General features: G+C 49.3%; 1 protein-coding gene across 1 annotated transcript; it reads left to right on the top strand.

Annotated features, from left to right (window-relative positions):
• The first annotated feature begins 17682 nt into the window (after positions 1-17682).
• On the top strand, positions 17683-18291 carry LOC149333668 (uncharacterized). The gene has a single exon (XM_089557779.1). It carries the CDS (start codon positions 17683-17685, stop codon positions 18289-18291), a length of 609 nt encoding a protein of 202 aa, XP_089413905.1.
• Positions 18292-22809: the final 4518 nt, after the last annotated feature.

Here is a 22809-nt window from a genome sequence, read left to right as displayed (position 1 = left end):
GTTGCTTTACACATGGCAGAAATGTAAATTATGTATGGCACGATATTAAGATTATTGCAATGTTCGTAGGTCAAAACTGAAAAAGAAATCGTTAACGCTTGCAATGTAGTGTTGCTTTAGAGCTGCGTTTGTTACATGGAACAATATTTGAACAGCTGTACTGCTTACCTTTAGTTGAAAGGCATCACTGACGTGCCAAGTAAGCAAAATGAGTACTGTAAACATAGAAGTTGCCTTTTGCATGAGAAGCTTCATTGGCTCTTCTCTTCAAAAGACCTGTCTTTTGGTTTTGATTGGAATCATGTTTCACAGAACTAATGGCTTCTCAGTGGTGGTATTTAGGTTGACTGACGATTACTGCTTCTTGAAATGCAGTTTGTTGAAGCACCCAACTAGCCATTTTTAAAAGGTAGTTTAGCTTTGTTCGCGCAGTTTATGGAATCAATACTCGGTTTGGTGTGGTGACCGAAGAGTTTCTATAGAACATGAACATGTTGACAAGACGCATTACTTGAATAACACTGGCTACAGCAGCAGTCTGTGAGGTCTCCACAATACCCTGCGTCGTAAGGTTACCTTACCTCCAGCCGACCGGTCCTTTTTTCTTTCATTAAATTACTTTTTTTCCCTTCATTCGATTATATGTGTCATTCACCTCCATCTGAGGACACTGCGCTTGCTGTGCTAGGTTCATTTGTACCTGTACGTTTGCTGGAAATGTTCTGCCGAATCACACGGTTTTTGCATTACTTTCTCCCCAGGAGGCAAGTGTATAACGCGGACATCAGCTGACAAGTGGACTTGCTTTCCATGCGGCAAAGTTTGAGCAACAATGTTTAGTCATCTTTCTCAGCTGGAGCATGCACAAAGCAAACCTTTATATCATGTAAATATTTTCTCTTAGAGCCACTTCTTCCCAGGCACATTTCGCCACCTTTACAATAGAAAAACAAGGATAAGTTTAATTATATTATCATTACAAGATATTAAATCAGTGGGGCACCCTTCCGGGTTAATAATGGTTTCTTGAATGCAATCTAGTTCGTAAAAAAATGGGGCATGGTCCACGGAAGCTCTGTAGCGTAAGTACACAGCAGATCACTTGGAAATCAGCAAAGCTGAGAGATTGCAAAGAATTAGGGGTGAAGTATTGCAACAAATACAAAAGTCCGGCCTACAAAAACAAGCTCGAGAGTTATGCCAAAGTGTAGAAAGCGCGATGTTCGACAATAATCTATTGTGGCAGTTCGATGGCTAAATAATTGCGTACTTGCACGCTATAAACAATTGTAAACAAAAGCAAAGGCGGTCGGTAGTTGATAAGTCATTATGAATGAAGGAGGCATAATGGATTTGATGATTTTCCGTACTCATTTTCTTGTAAAACAGTGTAATTTCTCAGACATTTCTACGGCCACTGGTCCTGCTTGCTATAAAGCGATAAGCACTCTTTTAATTCAAGTCACGGAATTGAATGTGACCTTAACAATATGGACCCACTTTTCATGTTGGCATAAAAAAAGGTCATCTGCAAAACATTTTCAAGAAAGACGCAATAGTCAAAAAGGTTGGTGTTGATCTGAGCGCCACGATACGGGTACAAAACGGAAGTGTAATGCCTACAGGAAAAAAAATGTCAAGTGCATTATACATCATAGTACCTCCTAGATCAATATCTGAAACTATGTAAAGTAATTTCAAAGGCGATGCATTTTAAAACACCTTGACATATGCTTCAATCACCGCGGGTAGAATTAATGAGCGAGGGCGTAGCCTGTAAAACCACACGTAAACAAAACTTTCTCAAATATTTTAGAGGGAAGATCTCGACTCCTCCAATGCTTTAAGGTCATCTTTCTCTTGGATTTGACCTCTAACGGGAGGCGCACCACATGTGCAGAATTGTGTGTGACAATTGCCACGACCTCATCCTTCATCGACGACATAGCTGCGCGCTTGGCATTCACGTCCGCCGCTGCGCTCGCTGCTGTTCTGGCGCTCCTATTCGTCAGTTTTGGCATGCGATGTGTCACGTGATTTTCTCTTCCGCTTGGCAGTCACAACCGCCACTGCGCCGACCACCGCTCTGGAATCTCGCTCTTGCACTTCGACTTGATTTGCTCTCTGAAAGAATTCGCGCTCACTGATGTCTTTAAAAAATAAAGGTGAACCAAAGCTAGGCCATGTATAACCATGCTCAACAGCGCTTTCGCTCAATATATATACTCGGTCAGCTGAGTTGAGTGACAGCCATTTTTCGCTACACCAGCATAGAGACTGACGTTAAATATAAGTGTGGAGCTACATTTGAGAAGAGTATGAGGTAGTGTGCAGTACGTTTGCAAGATTTTCATTTGAAACCTCGCAACTAATGCCTGTTATGGTGCAAGATATACCTCCAGTAGGCACTCTATAAGCTGGGTGTTTCTCCAAATCTCGGAAGCTTCTCATGAAGCCAGGCAGACCGCCGCCTGCGTTTTTCGTTGCTAACAAAGTGTTAAAACAAGACGGTTACATAGAAAATTGTTATCAAGCGCCGTGGCAAGAAAACGAAGGCGAACGCACACTGCAAAAGAAGGTGGCGCACAAAATACCTAAGCCGCTTTAGTCGTACGCGGGAACCCTTTACATTTTGAAACACAATGTGGTCTTATAGCGCCCGGCGACGCTATAAAGCGCATGCGCTGAGATCGGCGTTACCAGCCCGCGATAGAGGAAAATAAAGATGGACAGCGCGTGCTCGGGGCGCACGCCCGGCACGGGCTGTTCGGAACTAGAAGTTTGCCACGCTGGTAATCTTGCTCTGGTGCTCCGCTGTGACCCCGCAAATCTAAAACAGTGGTGACTCTGGCCTAAGACATGACCGACCCCAGCAACCTACCGCCCTCAGGCGAACTTCCTCCTGACGCTACCTTGCGCCCACGGGACGTCGCAGCTCTCCAGCTCCGCCTACCAACCTTCTGGCCCAAGTGTCCGCAGATCTGGTTCGCCCAAGTAGAAGCCATCTTCCATCTGCACCACGTCACCTCGGAGGCATCTCGGCTTCGTCATTTACTTTCCAACCTGCCTCCTGAGGTGGCTCAAGCGGTAGCGGACATCATCGCTGCACCCTTGGGCGATACCCCGTACCAGCGACTAAAGCAGGGCATTCTGGACCGCACCACGGCGTCAGAGAGTACGCGCCTCCAGCAGCTGCTCACCTACGAAGAGCTTGGAGACCACCGCCCCTCCCAGCTACTCAATAGCATGCGGCAGCTCCTGGGCGAAAGCAATGCAGACCCGAACGGCGCACTGTTGCGGCAGCTCTTCCTGCAACGCTTGCCGAAGTCCACCCGCCTCGTCTTGGCTGCTGCGGGCGATTTGACCCCTGACCGCCTCGCCCAGCGCGCTGATCGAGTCCACGACGCGACTTCTCTTTCCGTCGCCGCCCTCTCTTCTCCACCGGAGACCTCCGTCATTTCACGGTTAGAGGCCCGGATCGATCAGCTGGCCGCTTCTATCGATGCCCTTCGGACGTCCTATCATGCCCCGCACGTTTTATCCTCAGCACCTCGCCGCCGTTCGTCTTCGCCGAGTGGTCCGCAACGTCCAGTCGTCGCCGTTCCTGTCTCTGCTGGTATCACCGAACTTTCCAGCACAACGCTCGCCACTGCACTCCATCATGCAACTGGTCGGGAAACGCGCAGCGAGATCACTGACGGTGGCGTGTGACCTCGCTCTTCAACCTGGCCGCCTTTTCGTCGTCATGGATAGCATTTCTGGACTGCGCTTCCTCGTCGATACTGGTTCCGAGTGAGCGTACTGCCGTCTTCCAAGGCAGACCGTGCTTCCAAGTCGCATGGACCTATTCTTCGTGCGGCCAACTCAACCTCCATCGCAACGTATGGTCTCCGATCCCTCACCCTGGGCACTGGACTGCGGCGCACGTTTCGGTGGGTCTTCATCGTCGCCGATGTACATCAACCCATCCTCGGTTCCGACTTCCTGACGCATTTTGATCTGGACGTCAGCATGCGTCACCATCGTCTCCTCGGTAGCAAGACACGCCTTTCCATCACTGGCGTTATATCAGCTGTCGCTTCCACTGGCATCCGAACTCTGCTTCCGTCATGCCCGTATGCTCAAGACATCGCACACTTTCCCGAGGTCACGAAGCCTTGTAATCTCCATCAGCCACCCAAGCACGGTATAACCCACCACATTGTCACGCGTGGTCCACCTGTCGCAGCTCGCCCGCGCCGCCTCTCCGGTGAGCGTCTGGCTATTGCAAAACGGGAATTCGACCACATGCTCCAGTTGGGTATTTTTCACCCTTCATCCAGTATTTGGTCCTCACCACTCCATCTGGTGGCCAAGAAAGATCCGGTTGGCTGGCGTCCGTGCGGCGACTACCGGGCTCTCAACGCTCACACGGTCCACGACAGCTAACCCCTTCAACACATCCAAGACTTCACTGGACATCTGGATGGCTGCAAGATATTTAGTAAAGTGGACCTTGTCAAGGCGTACCACCAAATCCCTGTTGAGCCGGCCGATATTCCGAAGACGGCCATCAGTACACCCTTCGGACTGTTTGACTACGTGCGCATGCCTTTTGGGCTACGCAACGCAGCTGAAACTTTCCAAAGTTTCATTGCTGAAGTGACGCGTGGTCTCCCGGCGGTATTCGCCTACATCGGTGACATCCTCGTCGCGAGTCGTACTCCACAGGACCACGAGGGTCAGCTGCGGGAACTCTTTCAACGCCTCCAAGAGTTTGGCTTGGTCGTCAATGCCCAGAAATGTGTTTTCGGCTCTTCTGAGCTCGAGTTCTTGGGCCACCACACCTCAGCACTGGGAATTCGTCCATTACCTTCTCACGTCCAGGCCGTTAAGGACTTCCCAGCACCAACTACCCTACGCAAGCTCCGTGAGTTCCTGGGCCTAGTGAATTTTTCACGGCGCTTTATCCCACACTGCGCCGAGCTTCTTCTCCCCTTGACTGACCTTCTCCGCATCACCAAATCCTCATCCTCCGCGATTTCCTGGTCTCCCGAAGCTCAGGCCGCTTTCACGGCTGCAAAACAAGCCCTCGTCGATTCAGTCGTCCTCATCCACCCTAGGACTTCCGCGCCCACTCGCATCATGGTGGATGCTTCCAGCGTGGCCATTGGTGCGGTTCTCCAGCAGAAGATTGACTCCGAGTGGCACCCACTGGGTTTCTTCTCTCGGAAGCTCCAGCCTGCTGAGGCTCGCTACAGCGTATTTGGCCGTGAACTGCTTGCTATCTACTCTATCATCCAGCACTATCACCACTTCTTGGAGGGTCAGCCATTTTACGTTCTCACGGACAATAAGCCTCTGGTGTATGTGTTCCTTATGAACTCTTCGAAGTACGTCGCCCGTGAACTTCGACAGCTGGCCTACGTATCGGAGTTCACAACCGATATTCGACATATCAAAGGCGCCGACAACGAGGCCGCTGATGCACTTTCGCGCATTTCCACCATCGGCGTGTCTCCGCCTGTTGTGGACTGGCAGTCCCTGGCCCGGGCACAGCTTGAAGACCTTGAGCTGCACGCCCTGCGTGACCACCCCCGAGCACTCCGACTGAAGCTCGTGCCTCATCCGTTTGTGCCCGCGCAGTGCCGCCTCGCTCAAGTGCCCATCAAGTCTTTGTGCCTCCAGGCCTTGCTTCCTCGACGCATGTTTTTCTCAGGCGAGACGCTGTAAAGGCGCTTCTTACCCCCGCATACGACGGGCCGTACCGCGTCCTCAACAGGACGACAAAGTCAGCGACAATCCTGCTCGATGGTCGTGAAGAGGTTGTCTCCCTCGATCGACGCAAACCCGCGTACCTCGAGACACCTCCCCAGGAGCTCCCCTCATATGTTGCCGGCCCACCTGCAGACCTGCTTGCCGCCGTGGCCACTCCATCTCTGACCCGTGGGCGCGTACATTTGGCCGTTCCGTCTAGGCGGGGGGCCCTATAGCGCCCGGCGACGCTATAAAGCGCAGGCGCTGAGATCGGCGTTACCAGCGCGCGCTAGAGGAAAATGAAGATGGACAGCGCGTGCTCGGGGCGCACGCCCGGCACGGGCTGTTCGGAACTAGAAGCCTGCCACGCTGGTCATCTTGCTCTGGTGGTCCGCTGCGACCCTGCAAAATCTTCAACAGTCTCAAAGCTGCCTTTTCGATCTCCTAAAGTGTTTTAGAGGAAATAAGTAAATTTAATTTAAATAAAAAATATTTTTTTTACCTGACGTGGCGTCACCATGGTGTCTTCATGAGCACAACCACGGCGAGTTTGGCGTCAGCATAATTGTTTGACGGACAAGCGCCTTAATATAAACCTTTCAACCGTTATAGACCTTTCTATACCAGCGTATCCTGCGATCTCCGATTTGTGACTTCTCTCCCATTCAGATTAGTTTATGGAGCAACATTCGAGGTTTGCATCTGGTTAACAGCGCAGCTACAGGATATGCGCCTACTGACTTCCAACCAGTGCTTCGTGAAAGAAAAAGCTTGCCTATCAAGGGAAAATATTTCTAGGCTGTACTCTGTCTGCCTACTAATCCATCTATATGCCCACGACTACAAACTCTAAATATTGCAATGTTTTCTGAGTGTAGTTTGTCCCGACTTCCTAATCTCTCATCGATAAATTTAACTAAACGCACTACAAAATCATTGCATCTTCAGGGCTCCTCGAACGCGCCCTGATTTGTTTGCTAGTGGACGTTTAAATTTTTTTATTGAAATAGTTTCCTCAATGTGCTTGCTTTTAAGCGCTGTCTTATTGACAAAAACTTGATGTGGCAACATGAGCCCAGGAAACGATGATGAGTCTTTGAAATAGCCAAAGCTCCTGACCAAATTTCAAGCCCCTGTGGACAAGACTTCCGACCTATAAAAATACTCCCGTTTCTGCGCTTCAGGCAGACAACAAGTAACCGAATAGCTTTTACCATGTCAGCATAGCATGCGGAGTTCCCTTCTCTGTTTCAAAGTTTACTGTTTCTTTTTCATCAACCCCGAAGGAAGCATGAAATATGCATTACGTGGAGCATAACATCTGTACAGTGTGAGCCCGCGACAAAAATCACAAAGAGAAAAAACCACATCTAGCATTTTCTCTTTATATCTCTAGCTGAGTTTCAATGTATTTTCTATAAAGACGATACCTGTCCGCGAGACAAGAAAACAAGAGAGAAGTTGACCAACAACAAGAGAGAAGTTGACAGCCATACGGCTACAGTTCCTTTGTAGCCGTATGGCTGCGCTCGGGTGGATGTCAATGAGTAATTACTCCCTTATAAGAGAGAAGTTGCCAATGATGGGCATTTTGAGATCACCCACATATCGCCCAGAAAGTGCCGACCTGGTAAGTCATGTCTTAAGTAGGTATAGGTGTAAATGAAACGAAACATGATGCAGGCCTTAAGTCAGGTTCTCAGAACGCCTGTAAGGGAAGGGAGGTGAGGAACGAAGCTGCTGATGTTATATAGGAATATTTGATGTGTGCTCATAAGGAGAGCTCTTTTTCCTTTCGCAGATAAGTTTAAATATGAAATCCCAATGCTGAGATAACAGGGTCCAAAAAGGCCTGATGTTGCAATATTTTGGACTGCCAACAGTGAGCAAAGAGGTCACTGAGTAAAGAGAACTTTATATGGCGTAGTCATGTGACCTCCGACGGAGGAAATTGAAAGAGAGAAAAAGCAATTCCGTAGTGGAAGATAATGTTCTAAAGAGAATTAATTTTAATGTCTAAGTTAAACGGCTTTTTTATCCATCAATTTGTGAAGGCAGTGCCACAGAGCGACATGCTCACCGCAACACATCCCGACTGTTAAGGAAAATGCAAGGACTCAGACATGTTGGCGGCAAAACCGGAAAGGAATTTGAAAATGTGCGTTGTTCGAGTGATGCTAGCTTGCCACTTTGAAGCAATGCATAGCGAACGCAAAGCACAAACTGAGGCAAGATGGTAACAGCCCGGCCGCCCTGCATTTGCGCTGCAAAACTGTATGGTAGCCATTCATATATTTTCTTCAGACTATCTGAGAGCAACTGAATTGGTATCTGTTTGAATGCGCTACTTGAAATACCTCTTAAGGGCGCGCTTGAGTGCACGGAATGCATCACAGGGGATGTCACAGCCGCGCCACGAACACCGAAACTCAGGAGCTCGTAAACAACAACGTCATTTTATAGTTCGAAATGACAGGGATTGCAAGCATTCTTTGAGAGGTCACTGGCTCACTGACCACCCACGGCTCTGTTCGCGACCCTTGATATGACTTCTCAATTATTAGGATGGCATTTGCGGTGACTTCTGTTTTTGCATAAAAGAAGGTTATAGCTTATGGAAAGGGGTCTGTTGAGAATTGTACTGTGACGCACAAGGAGCAAGGACTTCATGCAATGCGACCTGTTCAGAGGAAGAAAGTGATTTCTTCATCGCACGGTAGATGCATGCAGAGTAGTCGGGACTTACTTCCCCTATTTCGCATATGTGTAGAACGAGATAACAGAGAAAGGATTTCATAATACGCATATTTGGCGCCCTTGAAAGCGGAAGGCCGAAAAGCAGCCTGTTGCTATTCATTTACAGCCTACACGTGTGGGGAGCATTACAGATCCTCATTGAAGGCACGGGGTGCTACTAAATGTTTCTTTTTTTTCGCGCTTATTCACGCCGGCTTCAGCGCAGAAAACATCGTTGGATGGATATGCGCCTTTGGGAGCTGAATTGTCGTCTACGGTTACAAGTGTGCTTTGCCGCTCACATGGCTCACCGATCGGCTTATGTTATGGTTTGCTCGATCATACAGTCTCCATGGAAGCTTCACCAGCACACTCGTGATCGCGACGCACTTTCGATAAACAACAGTGTCCATGTTGAGTCTCCTAGAGAATTGCACGGTTTAAAGATAATCAAAACGAATACGCAGAGAGAATGTTTGTCAGATTGCAATCAGAGCGAAAGCACCGATTCGTGCAACGTAGAAGACAACTATGAGCGGGCATGCCATGGGACGGAGCTATCTTTTTTTTTAATATATAATTTCATCTTGAATTCCTCTCAATTATTACCCAAAGTTAAATCTTTAGCTTGGAAATCAAAGTTGAACCGTTAACTTGGCACCAGTTTGCCTTCTTTTGGCTCTCCTTACTGAACCCTGACCTATCCTCCGCCGTGCGTGTACAGCCGCCCACAGACTTAACACGAATGACGGAATGCGTGGCCTGGACTGCCGTCAGCGCCATGAAGCGATAGTCATCGGGTGCGAGATGATGCTGTCGGAATGTTTGCGGTGACTGACGATAGAAGGTGCGAAGCGCGGCGGCTTAGCGGGCAGTTCCTGGCTGCCGCGATAAGAAAACTGCAAAGATCGTTGCCGGGGCAGTGGAGGCCGAATCGGCGAGCAAAAAGATCTTAAACGCCCCCGTGACTAGTGCGCTGTCCACGCGGCGACCAGGTACAAACCGAAAAGCAATAAAAGCCAGCTGCGCACCAGCTATCGTCAGCCACCGCAAACATACTAAGAGCATTGTCTCGCAGCGATGACTATCGCTTTGTGGCGCTGACGGCAGTCCAGGCCACGCTTTCCGTCATTCGTGTTAAGTCTGTGGGCAGCTTTACGTGCCGTGCCACCAAGGCAACAACACAACAACAACAAGAAGATGAAAGTTGATGAAGACGACGGTCTTGAATGCAGAGCGCGAGAGTGTGTGCAGTTTAACACGAGACGTGCACGGCTGAGGCGATAGTCTTGTTCTCAGAGATAGCTGATAAAACACTAGGCCTCTTATCTGCGTTCTCGCTAAGTCCTGTGCGGTCGCGTATGTCGCACGTGCAAATAATGTCGCCCACGACTACCACATGCCGGTCGCAGTCTACAGGAGTTGCAATGTCCTGAAAGAAAACTACTCGCTGCACCGGTTGAATGGAAGCTTACACATTGATCAACCTCCACGACTCGTCATGGAGCCGAAAGGCGCAAAATATTGGGCATCCTTCTGTGCCAACCTGTTACATAAATTTAGACACAGACTCTTTTTGAAGAACAGCAAGCAAACCCCCAAAGGTCCACCGTTTGCGGCGCATAGACGCTGCAATCTGTTAAGAGGAGCCTCACGGCTATCTTTGTATCCAGTAAACTTTCTGCTTTAGTCTCTTGAACAGCCGCAATGTCTTGGCGACTGCCGAAAGCCAATCGGCTCAACTGTGCATCTTGCTGCCCAGGCAGGAGCACCCAAAAAGCGCGGGCTTAATTGATGCTGGATTGTGAGCCATGTTCACATCTATTAGAGGCGCCTGACATTCTCATCTGGGTTGGTTTTTGCAGATATCCTGACACGGCGCATTTAATGCCATGCCATGCTTGGTTCTTTCTCCAATTACAGCATGGTCATTGCGCCTATAGTAGAATGTGCCTGTTCCCCGTTGTAGCCCCAGTGGGCACTATGGGGGGTTAATTCTGCGTTGATAAACGAGGACGACTTCAAGCTGCCAGTCAGGAGAGCTTGAGAATATTTGTTCCCATGAGAGCACCATTATTTGCAGGTAGGGAGATGTTGAAGTGAGGAATTCGTGCCTTAGCTATTGAGAGCGGCCCAATGAGGCCTTATTTGAAGCACAGTGAGGAGAATCGTTTGTTTCAGAGCCTTTATAATATACACGAGCTTGAATGTGTGACTCCAGGCTTCGACACAGAGGCAGTTGCAACTGTAAAGTGTCAACTTCAAAAGTTTTATGAGGAACGCTGTCGGGCGGCCTGTATACGATACTGCTGCCATTGTGATTTGCTCTCGGAAGAGCCAACTAGACAGTCCCTGCTTGATGAGTTGCGCTAAATGGCTGTCAAGCGAGTCTGAGCTCTCAGTGCGGTGACGCCCTGGTCACAAGTACAGATGAAATAGTTACTAAGTTAAATCACTAGACCTCTCTTTTTGCTGCCACTTGAAGCACGGCGGATGATGTTCATGCAGTGCACTGGCTGTCTCTCTTTCTGAAGATGAGTGCGTGGCAATAAGTGACTTTGTAACCTTGCGTGAATTGGAAGATGCATTTGATAGATTGCCACTCTCAGAGGTCCCGGGACTCGACGGCCTAGCTACTAGGGGAGTTTTACAAATAGAAAAAAAAAGCAGCCACAAAAGACGAGGGACAAGAGAAGGAGTGTACATGCCACAACGGGTGGACTTTCAGTTGATAGTCCTGTTGTTGTGGCGTGTACACTCCTTCTCCTGTCCTTCGTCTTTTATGACTGTTTCTTTTTTTTTTCAAATTACAATGTACCAACTGGCCCGCATTTACCCTTCTAAGGTTTACAAACCATTTATATCTGTTTGATTCTCTGTCCTTATTCAAATGTTTTGAGACCAGCAATGATGTGGGATTATTGCAACCGGCATTTACCCAAAACCGTGTTGTCTTAATAGCAAAACCTGATAACAGGCAGTTATAGCATATCGTTACCGTGTTCACGTTACCGTATACCGTGTCACCTGACACCGGACTTTCTGGTTAGCACTGCGCACGCCAGAAGCCGTTTTAGCATACCATTTCTCCCGTTATAAGTTACTGTAAAGCAAAAACCTATGATGCGGATGGCAGATGCCCCAGCATTTATTGCAAACAAGAATACGCGTGCATTGCAAGCATTTATTTGCAGTGAGATGCTACATACACTTTAATAATCTTTTTCTCTGCATATCAAGGCACACTCAGTACTTTTCAGCCAAAAGCCAGCTCAGTCACTTTTTAAATGCGCCCGTGAAGCCACTTTCTCTCCACTGGTGACACAGCCCAGTAGACAGTTTTACTACACAGAACGCCGTAAGCCTGCGTACGTTGCGCTTGGTGCGTTGCGAACGCTCTAAAAAGCGCAACTAGGACACATTCTCTTTGCCATGCCGCAGCGCCGCTTCTTTGGATATTTGAATGTATGGTTTGGATGTAAACACAGTGGCGTACTTAGTGACAGTAGCCGCCGCGGTGGCTCAGTGGCTATGGTACTCGGCTGCAGGCCCGAAAGACACGGGTTCGATCCCGGCCGCGGCGGCTGAATTTCTTTGGAGGAGAAATTCGAGGCCCGTGTACTGTGCTTTGTCAGTGCACGTTAAAGAACCCCAGGTGGTCGAAATTTCCGGAGCCCTCCACTACGGCGTCTCTCATAGCCTTAGTCGCTTTGGGACGTTAAACCCCGTAAACCAACCAACCAACCAACTTAGTGACAGTAAGTGGAAGCGCTTCAACACCGGGCTGTAGAAAACTGTTTTTATTTCTGGATATAGTGATGAACTTGGTAAAAGCGTTACCAGCCTGTTTTTTTTTTCAAGGAAGGAAACTATGAAAATAAAGTAAAATGTTAAAGCTGGCCCAAGACTGAAGGACTGTACTGTTGTCGTTGCTATTTTGGCTATGTACACGAGAGAACACTATAAAGATGACATGCAGTTATGCGTGACTACTGGAAAATGGCTCAATTTTCTCCTTAAACAATTTTCTTTTTAAACTGTACAAAGCCGGTATAAATGGCGACGTTCTAAAATTGATTGAAGATTATTTACTAACCGCAAGCAGGCAGTTCGCGTTGATGGTTCCGAGTCTGGTTTTATAGATGTATACTCAGGAGTACCACAGGGGTCCGTGTTAGGGCCAGCACTTTTTCTGCTTTACATCAATGATGTAGCAACCGCTTTAGATAGTTCTGCTAAGATAAAACTCTTTGCAGATGACTGCTTGATTTTTACGCCGGTAGCTTGTTTAGAGGATCAGATTAAGCGCAATCGAAACCTTCAGGCGTTTGGGAGTTGGTGTGACAAGTGGAAAATGCGAATTAATTTTGATAAGACCACATACACGCATATCACTGCAAAAAAGAATATTTTTGCTTCTCAGTACGATATTCAAGGCTGCAATCTAGTTAATGTTTCTTGTTTCAAATATATTGGTGTTTCTATTTCGCATGATTTAAAATGGCACAATCAAGTGGAAAGAGTGTGCTCTGCGGCACAGAAGAAATTGGGTTTTTTAAGAGCAAAACTGGGGAGGGCAACAAAAGATGTTAAACTGCTAACTTACAGATCTCTTATTCGACCATCCCTAGAATATGCGTTAGTAGCATGGGCGCCCCAGCAAAAGGTAATGTGGGCCAAAATAGAGAAGGTGCAACGCCGGGCGGCGCGCTTTATTTGTTCGAAATATAGAAGGACAGACTCAGTTTCGGCGATGTTAAAGTCTTGCGGTCTTGAATTATTGGAAGATCGGTGCAAGAAGCAGAGAGTAAAAACGTTATTTCAAATATTTCACGGCGAACTAAAAATTAATAAAGATTTGTATTTAAAACCTCCAGGCAGACTGAGCTCCCGCTTAAATCATAGTGAAGCTATTCAACCGTACTTTTCCCGAACCAATGCCTTCCGTTGTTCGTTCTTCCCAGAGTCAATAGAGCTGTGGAATAAGCTGCCTGCAGAAATTGTTCGCCGTTCTGATACTGCATTATTTACAAATGCAATCAAGGTTCTTTAATAAAACTGTGCCATGTGGATATTGTAAAGTGTTTTTCTTTTCTCTTTTTTTCTCCTTCTCCTTTTTTTCTGTTTGTTTGCGTGCGGCAGCTTGTTGAACATTTGAATACATGTCTTACAGTCTGTATATCGTATCTTGTGTTGTATCAGTAGGACACTGTAGTGCATGTGCATATTTCGTTTTGTATCTGGCTGTATCTTGAATGAACGTATATGTAACTTCCCTCCCTGTTATGACCCTCAACTGAGGGTTGACAGTATTTCTAAATAATAAAACACGGGCTACCAAAGCAGCACGTGAATCGGCCCAGTATTGTAAATATACTGGCAAAGGCCATTCCTACAAAGGTCAAGAGTGAAACCACACATTTGCAATACTGGGCGTCTTGGGTAGTTCTTAGTCATACGTTGACGTATGAGCCAGAGTATGCAAATTAAAAGGGAATGCCTTCATTTATAGCGATAAATGGCGGCAAAGAATGCGGCGGCGTTGCTATATTTGGTCCGAAGCAGCTGCAAAGCGCGCCGTCATGTTTGTTTACGAGTAAACGCTAAAAGGGATCCCGTAACGTGCTGGCCGCCCGATAATGGCCGTGCATGTCAAGATGCTGCTCTTCCATGCCCGGTAAACGGCAACGCATACATAGTATCGATATGCTATAACTCTCGAACAAGGAAAAAGGACGATTTGTAGATGGCACGAACCTCTAATGCTTTCTAATATTCATCACAAGATTTTCGCTAAAGTACTCTCAAATCGGCTACAGCTTGCAATGTACAAATTGATTCCACCTCATCAAACATTCGATTTGAGGGGACAGCCAATAAAGACTACTCCACATGTGTCGCACAAGGTGTTGCAGATTTTAAGTAGCAGTCATAAACAACTAGCCCTGCTGGAAATTGACCTGGCAAAGGCATTCGATCGAGTGTGGCATTAATTTCTTCTCTCTGTATAATGTTGGTTCAATCCTTTCTTATGGGATACGCCTTTGTTACAAAACTGTTCCACGCGCTTGATTACAGTGGCTGTCTCTCCCAACAATTTTGTATTCTGTCCTCTGTTATACAAGCGTGCCCACTGTCCGCGCTCCTGTTCGCGCTATACTTGGAGCCCTTTGCCTAAGGGTTACGAAGAGTAGAGCCGTCCGTGGTGACCGCATTAGGGGTCACGAACCAAAGGTATGAGCTGATGGTTCTGACCTCGCGTTTTTCGGCTCTTATATCCAAGCATCGACGAGATTATACTTCTAACGGAGGGCTTTCGGTCAGTGTCAGGAGCTCGGATTAATCTTTCTAAAAGTTGTGGTCTCTGGTGTGGAATGTGGGGACCGACACTTGCTGAACATGCTGGTATGCAATGGACACGTACGCCAACCAAGTACAGCCGGCCAGATCTTTAGCTGCTCTGCGCGACGGCCGCTTTTTCGGCGCTCCTCCACTTTGCGACGAAGCAAACTTGCGGAAAGCTCAATAATAAGCACGGGCTTAGTGAGCCTCTGCTCAGATTTGTTATGTTCGCAACTTTGCTCCATCGTAAGCTACGGGAGCACGGAAAACGTGGCCGTCACGCACGCCAGCTAAAGATTTGGCCGGCTGTACTTCGGGGTCCCTTCGAGTGCCTATAACCATAGTGTATTGCAAAGATGGAATCCGCACATGGAACAATCACAACAAAGAAGACGGGACGGGCGCGAACTAGCAACTGAGGTTTATTCGAGGAATCGACATTTATACATATGCACGTCAGCACTGGCACTAAAGAGCATCAAATTAGATAGGGCGGAAAAAAAACGAGATAAAAACACTAGGTTGATTCAGGTCGTCGTGTTTACGAAGAAACGTGCCTCTCTATTACAAATTTTGATTGACGTGTCAATGATGCAACGTTTTCCTTTCTTTTTGATGAAATATGCCTCGAGAAGTTCCCGTGCTTTATCGTTACGGCACTTGCATAGAATTTTGACTTGTGTGAGGAGAGGAATGCATTTGTGTTCTATGCAATGTAACGGTAAGTGACGCTGCTCCTTGCTTTCAATGGACTTTTCGTGCTCACGAGTGCAGATATTGATACAGTGGCCTGTCTGTCCTATGTAAACCTTGCCACATGTTAATGGAATCTGATATACTACGCCAACTTGGCAGTCCACATAGCGGTTCTTATGTTTCACGCCACACTCATTTTTATTCTTTCTGGAAGGATGTCTTCCGATGCGGGCACACAGGTGACTCAGCTCGCAAGATGCAGAGAAAACGAGTGGGCCGCATGAATAAACCTCAGTTGCTAGTTTGCGCCCGTCCCGTCTTCTTTCTTGGGATTGTTCCATGTGCGCATTCCATCTTTCTAATGCAATATGAACCAACTTGACCAAGAACGCACCCTGTGGAACCATAGTGCACATTACTGCAAAGGCTGTGTCCCAACTCTTCAGCGTTATGCTCAGACTTTTGTCCCCAAGGTGTATTAATTTCGGCAGTGCATGTAATATGTTTCTCTCCAGACACTTTAAAACGTATTCTAGAATTTCTAACGCTCAAGACTGTATCCAGTGTTTTCACATGCGCCATTTTTGCGTGCGATTCGTATTTTGAATCTATGACGCATGATAACCTTTTGCGGCCAGTAAGCTTTGACGGCCTTGGTTTGTCCACCTGAATGTCCGCCATGTCGTTTCACGTTTCATATTTTTCCGTGACACTACACACCCAATAGTGCGTGCATTCTTGCAAGGTAATTTACTTCATGTTTTGCCAATCCTCATTGTTTCTTCTAATCCTTCGGATCGCCCGTGTTTTTGGGGCTCAATACACGAGTGTATTTGGCTCTTCCTTTCTAGTTCGCTCGTTTCTCCCCTGACTTCTTGTGTCCAGCGTCGAGTAAACGGTATTACGAGAAAATAATTTGAATGCTCTTCCCTTTGCCCATGTACCGCTCTGTGTATTTTGATTCACTGTGGTATGACGTAATCAAAACTATGCGCAAAATACCCCTCTCGCCGTGTAGGACAATTTTCTATAGTACAAAGCTAGACATTGCTCGTCAAAAATGCTTAGCAGAAAGGGGATTTTTGTGTCTACGGTAAACTGGCGGCTTTGGGATGTTCCAGGAATGATTAAACATTTTTTCATGGATTGCAAAGATGCAATACTCTTTTGACGTATATTGCAACGAACATTGAAAAAAACACTTGACATGTTGCTGTCTCCGATATTTCACGGCCCTGCATTTTGTTGATGAAGCCTTTGACATGCTCTTCTTCATTCGATTACGCAGGCTGTACGAAACATGCGTGATGGACAGACACTGTGAGTCTTGTTTCTGCAAAAGACATCTTCCGCATTATGTTTGATCATCGAAAGTAATTGTATGCCCACACCGAGTTTGAGCCGGAATGGCCACCAGTTCTGCTGCTGTGCTCTACATTGCCCTTATCTTTTGAGTTGCTGCTTAGGTGTGTCGTATTATGTGGTAGTAGTGATTGCCTTATGTTGCTGCTTTTGATTGCTTCGTTCTTTATGACGTGCATTGTGTTGACTTGAGATTGTTTTCTTCATGGTTTTTACATGGTGTATATTGCATCATTGGAATAAATATCGTGTTAAAACAATGGGCTAAAGCGTAATGGTTTCGTGCAGCGGCCTGTGAAGCTGACCCTTGTCAGCTGTGAAGCTGACTCTCAGTCTTGGATATTCATGCGATTTATTTCTGCCCGGTTCTGAACCTCCGGACATACATCGGCAAGAGACGAATTTGATAAGCTCTGAAGCCCCGGTTTAGTGCTTTAACAATAAAAAAATTTTCAGGTTCAACCTTTGTTTTGTTCAGCTTGTAGCGTGCCATCGTGGTCCGGCAGCAGAAAACGACGACTGTCCCAGTACGCCTGCCAAGCACGCGCAGACTGGATTTCGTGGCTGCTTAACTGCAAGGCCGGCGGAGCGCTCTTCCGTTCCAGCCTGACTGAGCGCGTCCAGCCGAATATATTTGTGGGAACCCGACGACAACTGGTGTCTACGATTCGTCTCCACAAATTTGGTCACTCCGGACTTCGCGTCTTTGTTCTCCGCTCCTGCCCTGCGCTTTGCATCAGCACCTTTGCTAGGCCTACCACTGCCCGGAGCTGGAGACCCCACCTACTTCCCATCGTGTAAGCTCCGGGAATGGATCCCTCCACTCCTGTGCCGTCTCCGTCGCCTCTCACGCTGGCGCCTCAAGAATCCGCGGTCTCCGCCCTCAAGCTCCCCGACTTCTGGTCCTCGGACTCGGAAATTTGGTTCCTCACCATCAAGGCCTTGTTCCGTCGGCAACGCATCACGTCACAGGTGACGATGTTCGACCATGTCATTGGTGCGCTCACGCCTGCTACTGCTGCGGTTGTTCGAGACGTCCTGAGCTCTCCGCCTGCCGATCGCTCTTACGATCATCTTAAAGCGATGCTCATCCAGAGAACTACTGAAACGGAGCCGCGTCGTCTCCAGCAGCTCCTTACCGCAGAAGAGCTCAGAGATCGCAAATCTACCGAGCTGTTGCGTCGCATGACCACACTGGCTGCAGACTTGGCTACTTCCCACGACAGCGCGCTCCTGCGGGAACTCTTCCTGCAGTGCCTGCCTCCGCAAATGCGCATGATCCTGAGCGTGTCTTTGTTTCAGACCCTGGAATCCCTGGCTACACTGGCGGATAAGATCATGGACGTCGGCTTTCCCTCCGTTGCAACAATTCATCGCCCTCCTGCCCCTCAGCTATCGAGGCCAGCTCCTGACGATTGATATACCCGTCTCCCCGCTGCTAATGAGGAGCTAGCCCGGCAGGTGGCGCAGCTTACAGCTGAAGTTGCAGCCCTTCGTGCTCGCCGGCCGCATTCGTCGTCTCCACCCCGCCGTAGCGGCGGTGGAACCCTTTTCTGGTTCCACTGCCGATACGGCTCTCGCGCACGCTACTGCCGCCAGCCCTGCTCCTTCGCGGGAAACGGTCGGGCCGAACACTGAAGGCGACCGGTGTTCTCGGCCCGCGATCCAGTCGCCTTTTCCACATCACTGACCGTGTAACCAAAGTCCGCTACCTCATCGACACTGGTGCCGAGATCTGTGTTCTTCCGCCTACGTTGGCTGAGCAGCACCGTCCTTTAGACTCTCCTCCTCTGACCGCAGTCAACGGATTCACCATACGCACATACGGCCAGAAGTCGGTAACGCTTGACCTCGAACTCCGCCGTACCTTCCGCTGGGTATTTGTTATCGCGGACGTGCGCTTGCCAATCATCGGCGCCGACTTTCTGTGGCACTACAGGCTCCTAGTTTACATGCGGCAAAACCGAATACTGGATTCAGAAACAAGCCTAGTCGTCCAAGGCCGCGCATGCCACGCTCCACCACGCCGGCTCCTCCAGGCGCACAGCATCGTTTCCGACCCTTGGTCCAACATCCTTGCTGAGTATCTAGATGTCTTCCGACCCCCGTCTCTCCGAGCGCCAGTCGCTCACAACGTGACTCAACATATTGTGACCACTGGGCCTCCCGTCTTTGCTCGCGCTCGTCGCCTCGCACCAGATCGCCTCCCTGTCTCCAAACAGTAATTTGAGCATATGCTAGAGCTCGGCTTCATCCGCCCCTCCTCCAGTCCTTGGGCGTCGCCCCTCCACATGGTGCCCAAAAGGACCGGCGACTGGTGGCCGGAGATTACCGGGCCCTCAACAAGGCCACAGTCCCTGACCGCTACCCGATTCCCCACATCCAAGATTTTACATCGGCTCTACATGGCCGCACAATCTTCAGTAAAGTCGATCTTGTGAAGGCACATCATCAGATTCTATCTTCGTTTTTTTTTACCTCTTCCACTCTGCTCTCCTTCTTTCTTTATCTCCCAAATTGCCCTCCCTACGCAGAGTAGCATGCCAGCGATTTTTAAACGCCGGCTAAATTCTCTGCTCTTCATTAAAGAGTCTCTCTCTCTCTCTCTCTGTGGAACCGTCGGATATCCCGAATACCGCCATTATTACACGTTTTGGCATGTTTGAATATCTGAGGATGCCTTTCGGTCTTCGCAACGCGGCCCAGACTTTTCAGCGTTTCGTTGACCAAGTCCTACGCGGCTTGACGTGCTGCTCTGCCTATCTTGACGACATTCTCTTCATCAGCCCTACGGCAGAGGCCCACAAGCTCCACCTGCGTCAAGTGCTCGAAAGACTCAGCCGCTTTGGTCTTGTAGTCAACGGACCGAAAATCGAGTTCGGCGTTGCTGAGTTGGACTTTCTCGGCCATCGCGTCAACGCCCATGGCATTCGCCCCTCACCGGCCCGTGTCACTCCCATCAGTCAGTTTCCCCGCCCACCACCACCCGACAACTGCGCGAGTTTCTTGGCCTCGCCAATTATTATCGCCGCTTCATTCCTCACAGCGTTGCAGTACTGCAGTATTGCAGTATTGTTAAATCTGCAGTATTGTTAAAGTATTGCAGTATTGTTAAAGTACTGCAGCCTCTCCAGACCTTCTCTCAGGCCACAGCAAGCCGACCGCTCTTGTTGCTTGGACCGATGCCGCTGACCGCGCATTCAGCGGCATCAAAGCAGCCATTTCCGGAGCGACGCTCCTGGTTCATCCTAAATGTGACGCGCCCACGTCCGTCATGGTTGACGCATCGGACACTGCTGTCGGCGCGGTCTTGCAACCGTTCGTCGCTGGTGTTTGGCAGCCAATTGCCTTCTTTTCCAAGAAGCTTGCGCCCCCTGAACGCCACTACAGCAGCTTCGGCCGAGAGCTGCTGGCAATACATTCAGCCGTGAAGCACTTCCGACATTGTCTCGAGGGACGCAGCTTTCATATCCTCACTGACCACAAACCTCTGACGTCCGCGCTGGCATCCAGCAGTACCTCCTACGCTCCTCGCGAAATCAGGCAGCTCGCCTACATTTCAGAATTTACCTGCGACTTTCGTCACGTCAGCGGCAAGTCCAACATAGTTGCCGACGCTCTTTCTCGTGCTCAAATCAATGCGACGGACAATGAACGGCCAATCATCGACTTCACGGCTATGGCTGCTGCTCAACGAGCCGATGCCGGGTTGCAATGGTTTCGCACGCGCGAAACCTCGGTGGTGTTGGAGGACGTCTTGCTCCCTGACTGCGCCGTTCCCCTCGTTTGTGATACATCAACCGGTCGTCCTCGCCCCTACTTGCCTCCACCATACCAACGAACCGTCTTTGATGCCCTCCATTCTTTGGCCCATCCTGGAATTCGCGCAACACAGCGCCTTGTCACGGCTCGCTATGTCTGGCCTCGCATCAACGTCGATGTTGGCCGCTGGTCCCGGGTGTGCCTGAGCTGTCAGCAAAGCAAAGTGCATCGACACACTGCGACGCCGCTTGGCACGTTCCCGTCTCCGGACGCCCGCTTCAGCCATCTGCACGTCGACATTGTTCGTTCCCCTTCCGGCCTGCGGGAACCGCCGCTACCTGTTAACCTGCATTGACAGGTTCACGAGATGGCCTGAAGCGATGCCCCTTCTGGACACAACGGCGGAGTCGATCGCAAGAGCACTCATCACACTGTGGATCAGCCGCTACGGTGTCCCTTGCGCCATTACGACTGATCTTGGTCGTCAATTTGACTCCACATTATTTGCCAACCTATCTCGGCTCCTCGGCGTCAATCACATCAAGACGACCTCTCACCACCGATTTCCAGCGGTGTCATTGAGCGTTTTCACCGGCAGCTGAAATCTTCACTTCTGGCGTCCGCTTTATCTTCGGCATGGATTGAGCGCCTACCCTTCGTCCTGCTTGGTCTCCGCACTGCACTTCGCAGTGACTCTTTTACCTGTGCAGCAGAGTTAACGTTTGGCACTACTCTCCGTGTTCCTGACGAATTCTTCGAGTCCTCACCACCCACGCCTGCTGATGTCTTAGATTACGCCTACCGCCTACGTAGCGCTATGAGCACTGTCGTTCCACCACGTCAGCGCCAGTATTCCCGTCGTGTCCACGTCCCCTCGCCACGACGCCGTACGCCCGCCCTCACGGCCACCATACGATGGTCCGTACCAAGTGCTCCGGAGTGCTCCTAAGTGCTTTCTCCTGCTCATCAACGGCCGGCAGGACACTACCTCAGTTGACCGCCTTAAGCCTGCTCATCTTGACGCTGACGTCACCGCTAACTGTGCCGCTGCATCCCCCCCGACCGTGCCAGTCCTCGTCGCGTACGATTTGCACCAAGAGTATCCGCTTTTCGCCATTCACTCGTCGCTCATGGCTTCATCGCTAGAGGGGGGGGGGGGGGGGGGGCCTGTAGCGTGCCATCGTGGTCCGGCAGCAGAAGACGATGACTGTCCCAGTACGCCTGCCAAGCACGCGCAGACTGGATTTCGTGGCTGCTTAACTGCAAGGCCGGCGGAGCGCTGTTCCGTTCCAGCCTCGCTGAGCGCGGCCAGCCGAATATATTTGAGGGGACCCGACGACGACAGGTGTCTACGATTCCTCGCCACAAGCTCAAATTTCGCACACAAGCGACATGCCCTTATCAGTTTTGTTTAGCAATACCTTTGAGTGGTGCGGCGACGAAGCAAAACAACTAACAACAAGCAACGAGAGCGACAAGGGATTAAAGCAACGGGGCTGGTAGCGCCCTCTCGTTGTAGTAGAGGCTGCGAACGTAGTGCTCTCTTTCCTCGATTAGGCGCGTGATGGCGATGCCTACAAGTGCGGCGAAAACTCGCTGTTTTCTTTCTTTTTCGCTACAGAAGATAAGGATTTACGAATTATTCGGATCTTATCAGGCAAGTACCCCACCTAAATGTATCAGAAAATAGAACTGTCCACAGCGCACCACCACGGTACACGGAGCAAGCGAGCGGTTACGCACAAATGAAGTACAAAATAAAACTGGGCATTAATGTAATCTCTGCGCGTAATCTTAGCCTGAACAAGGCAGATATTAGGCCTGATAAGTTGAGATATTTTTTTCTTCTAGTTTGCTCAGCTCTTAAGGCCAGCATGGGTAACCAACGTAACCTCATCGACCGTACTCGGGTAATGGCTGAGGACCACGCCGTCGTGGAATGACGAGGCTGCCCGCCTATCGCGAAGACTTCTCGGGTCCTCTAAAGAAATGTTAACTTCTCTCTATCTCTCCTTCTGAATGATGCGACACTCAACAGAGTTCTAAAGCTAGGTGTTGGGGGCTTGTTTTCAGGAGGCTCGCACAACTGAAGCACAAATATTGTGGCCACCCGCCGCGTCGGCTCGGTGGTTACGGCGCTAGGCTGCTGACGCGAAAGACGCGGGTTCGATCCCG

This window comes from Amblyomma mixtum, chromosome 8 (assembly GCF_055824585.1).
Source record: "Amblyomma mixtum isolate Tamu chromosome 8, ASM5582458v1, whole genome shotgun sequence".
Classification (NCBI taxonomy): Eukaryota; Metazoa; Arthropoda; class Arachnida; order Ixodida; family Ixodidae; genus Amblyomma; species Amblyomma mixtum.
The sequence above is the reverse complement of the archived record's forward strand: the minus strand, read 5'-3'. Positions and strand labels throughout refer to the sequence as shown.

Bases quoted from the DNA above. Each gene is read 5' to 3' on its own strand.
- LOC149333668 (XM_089557779.1), top strand. From the start codon at position 17,683: ATGGATCCCTCCACTCCTGTGCCGTCTCCGTCGCCTCTCACGCTGGCG.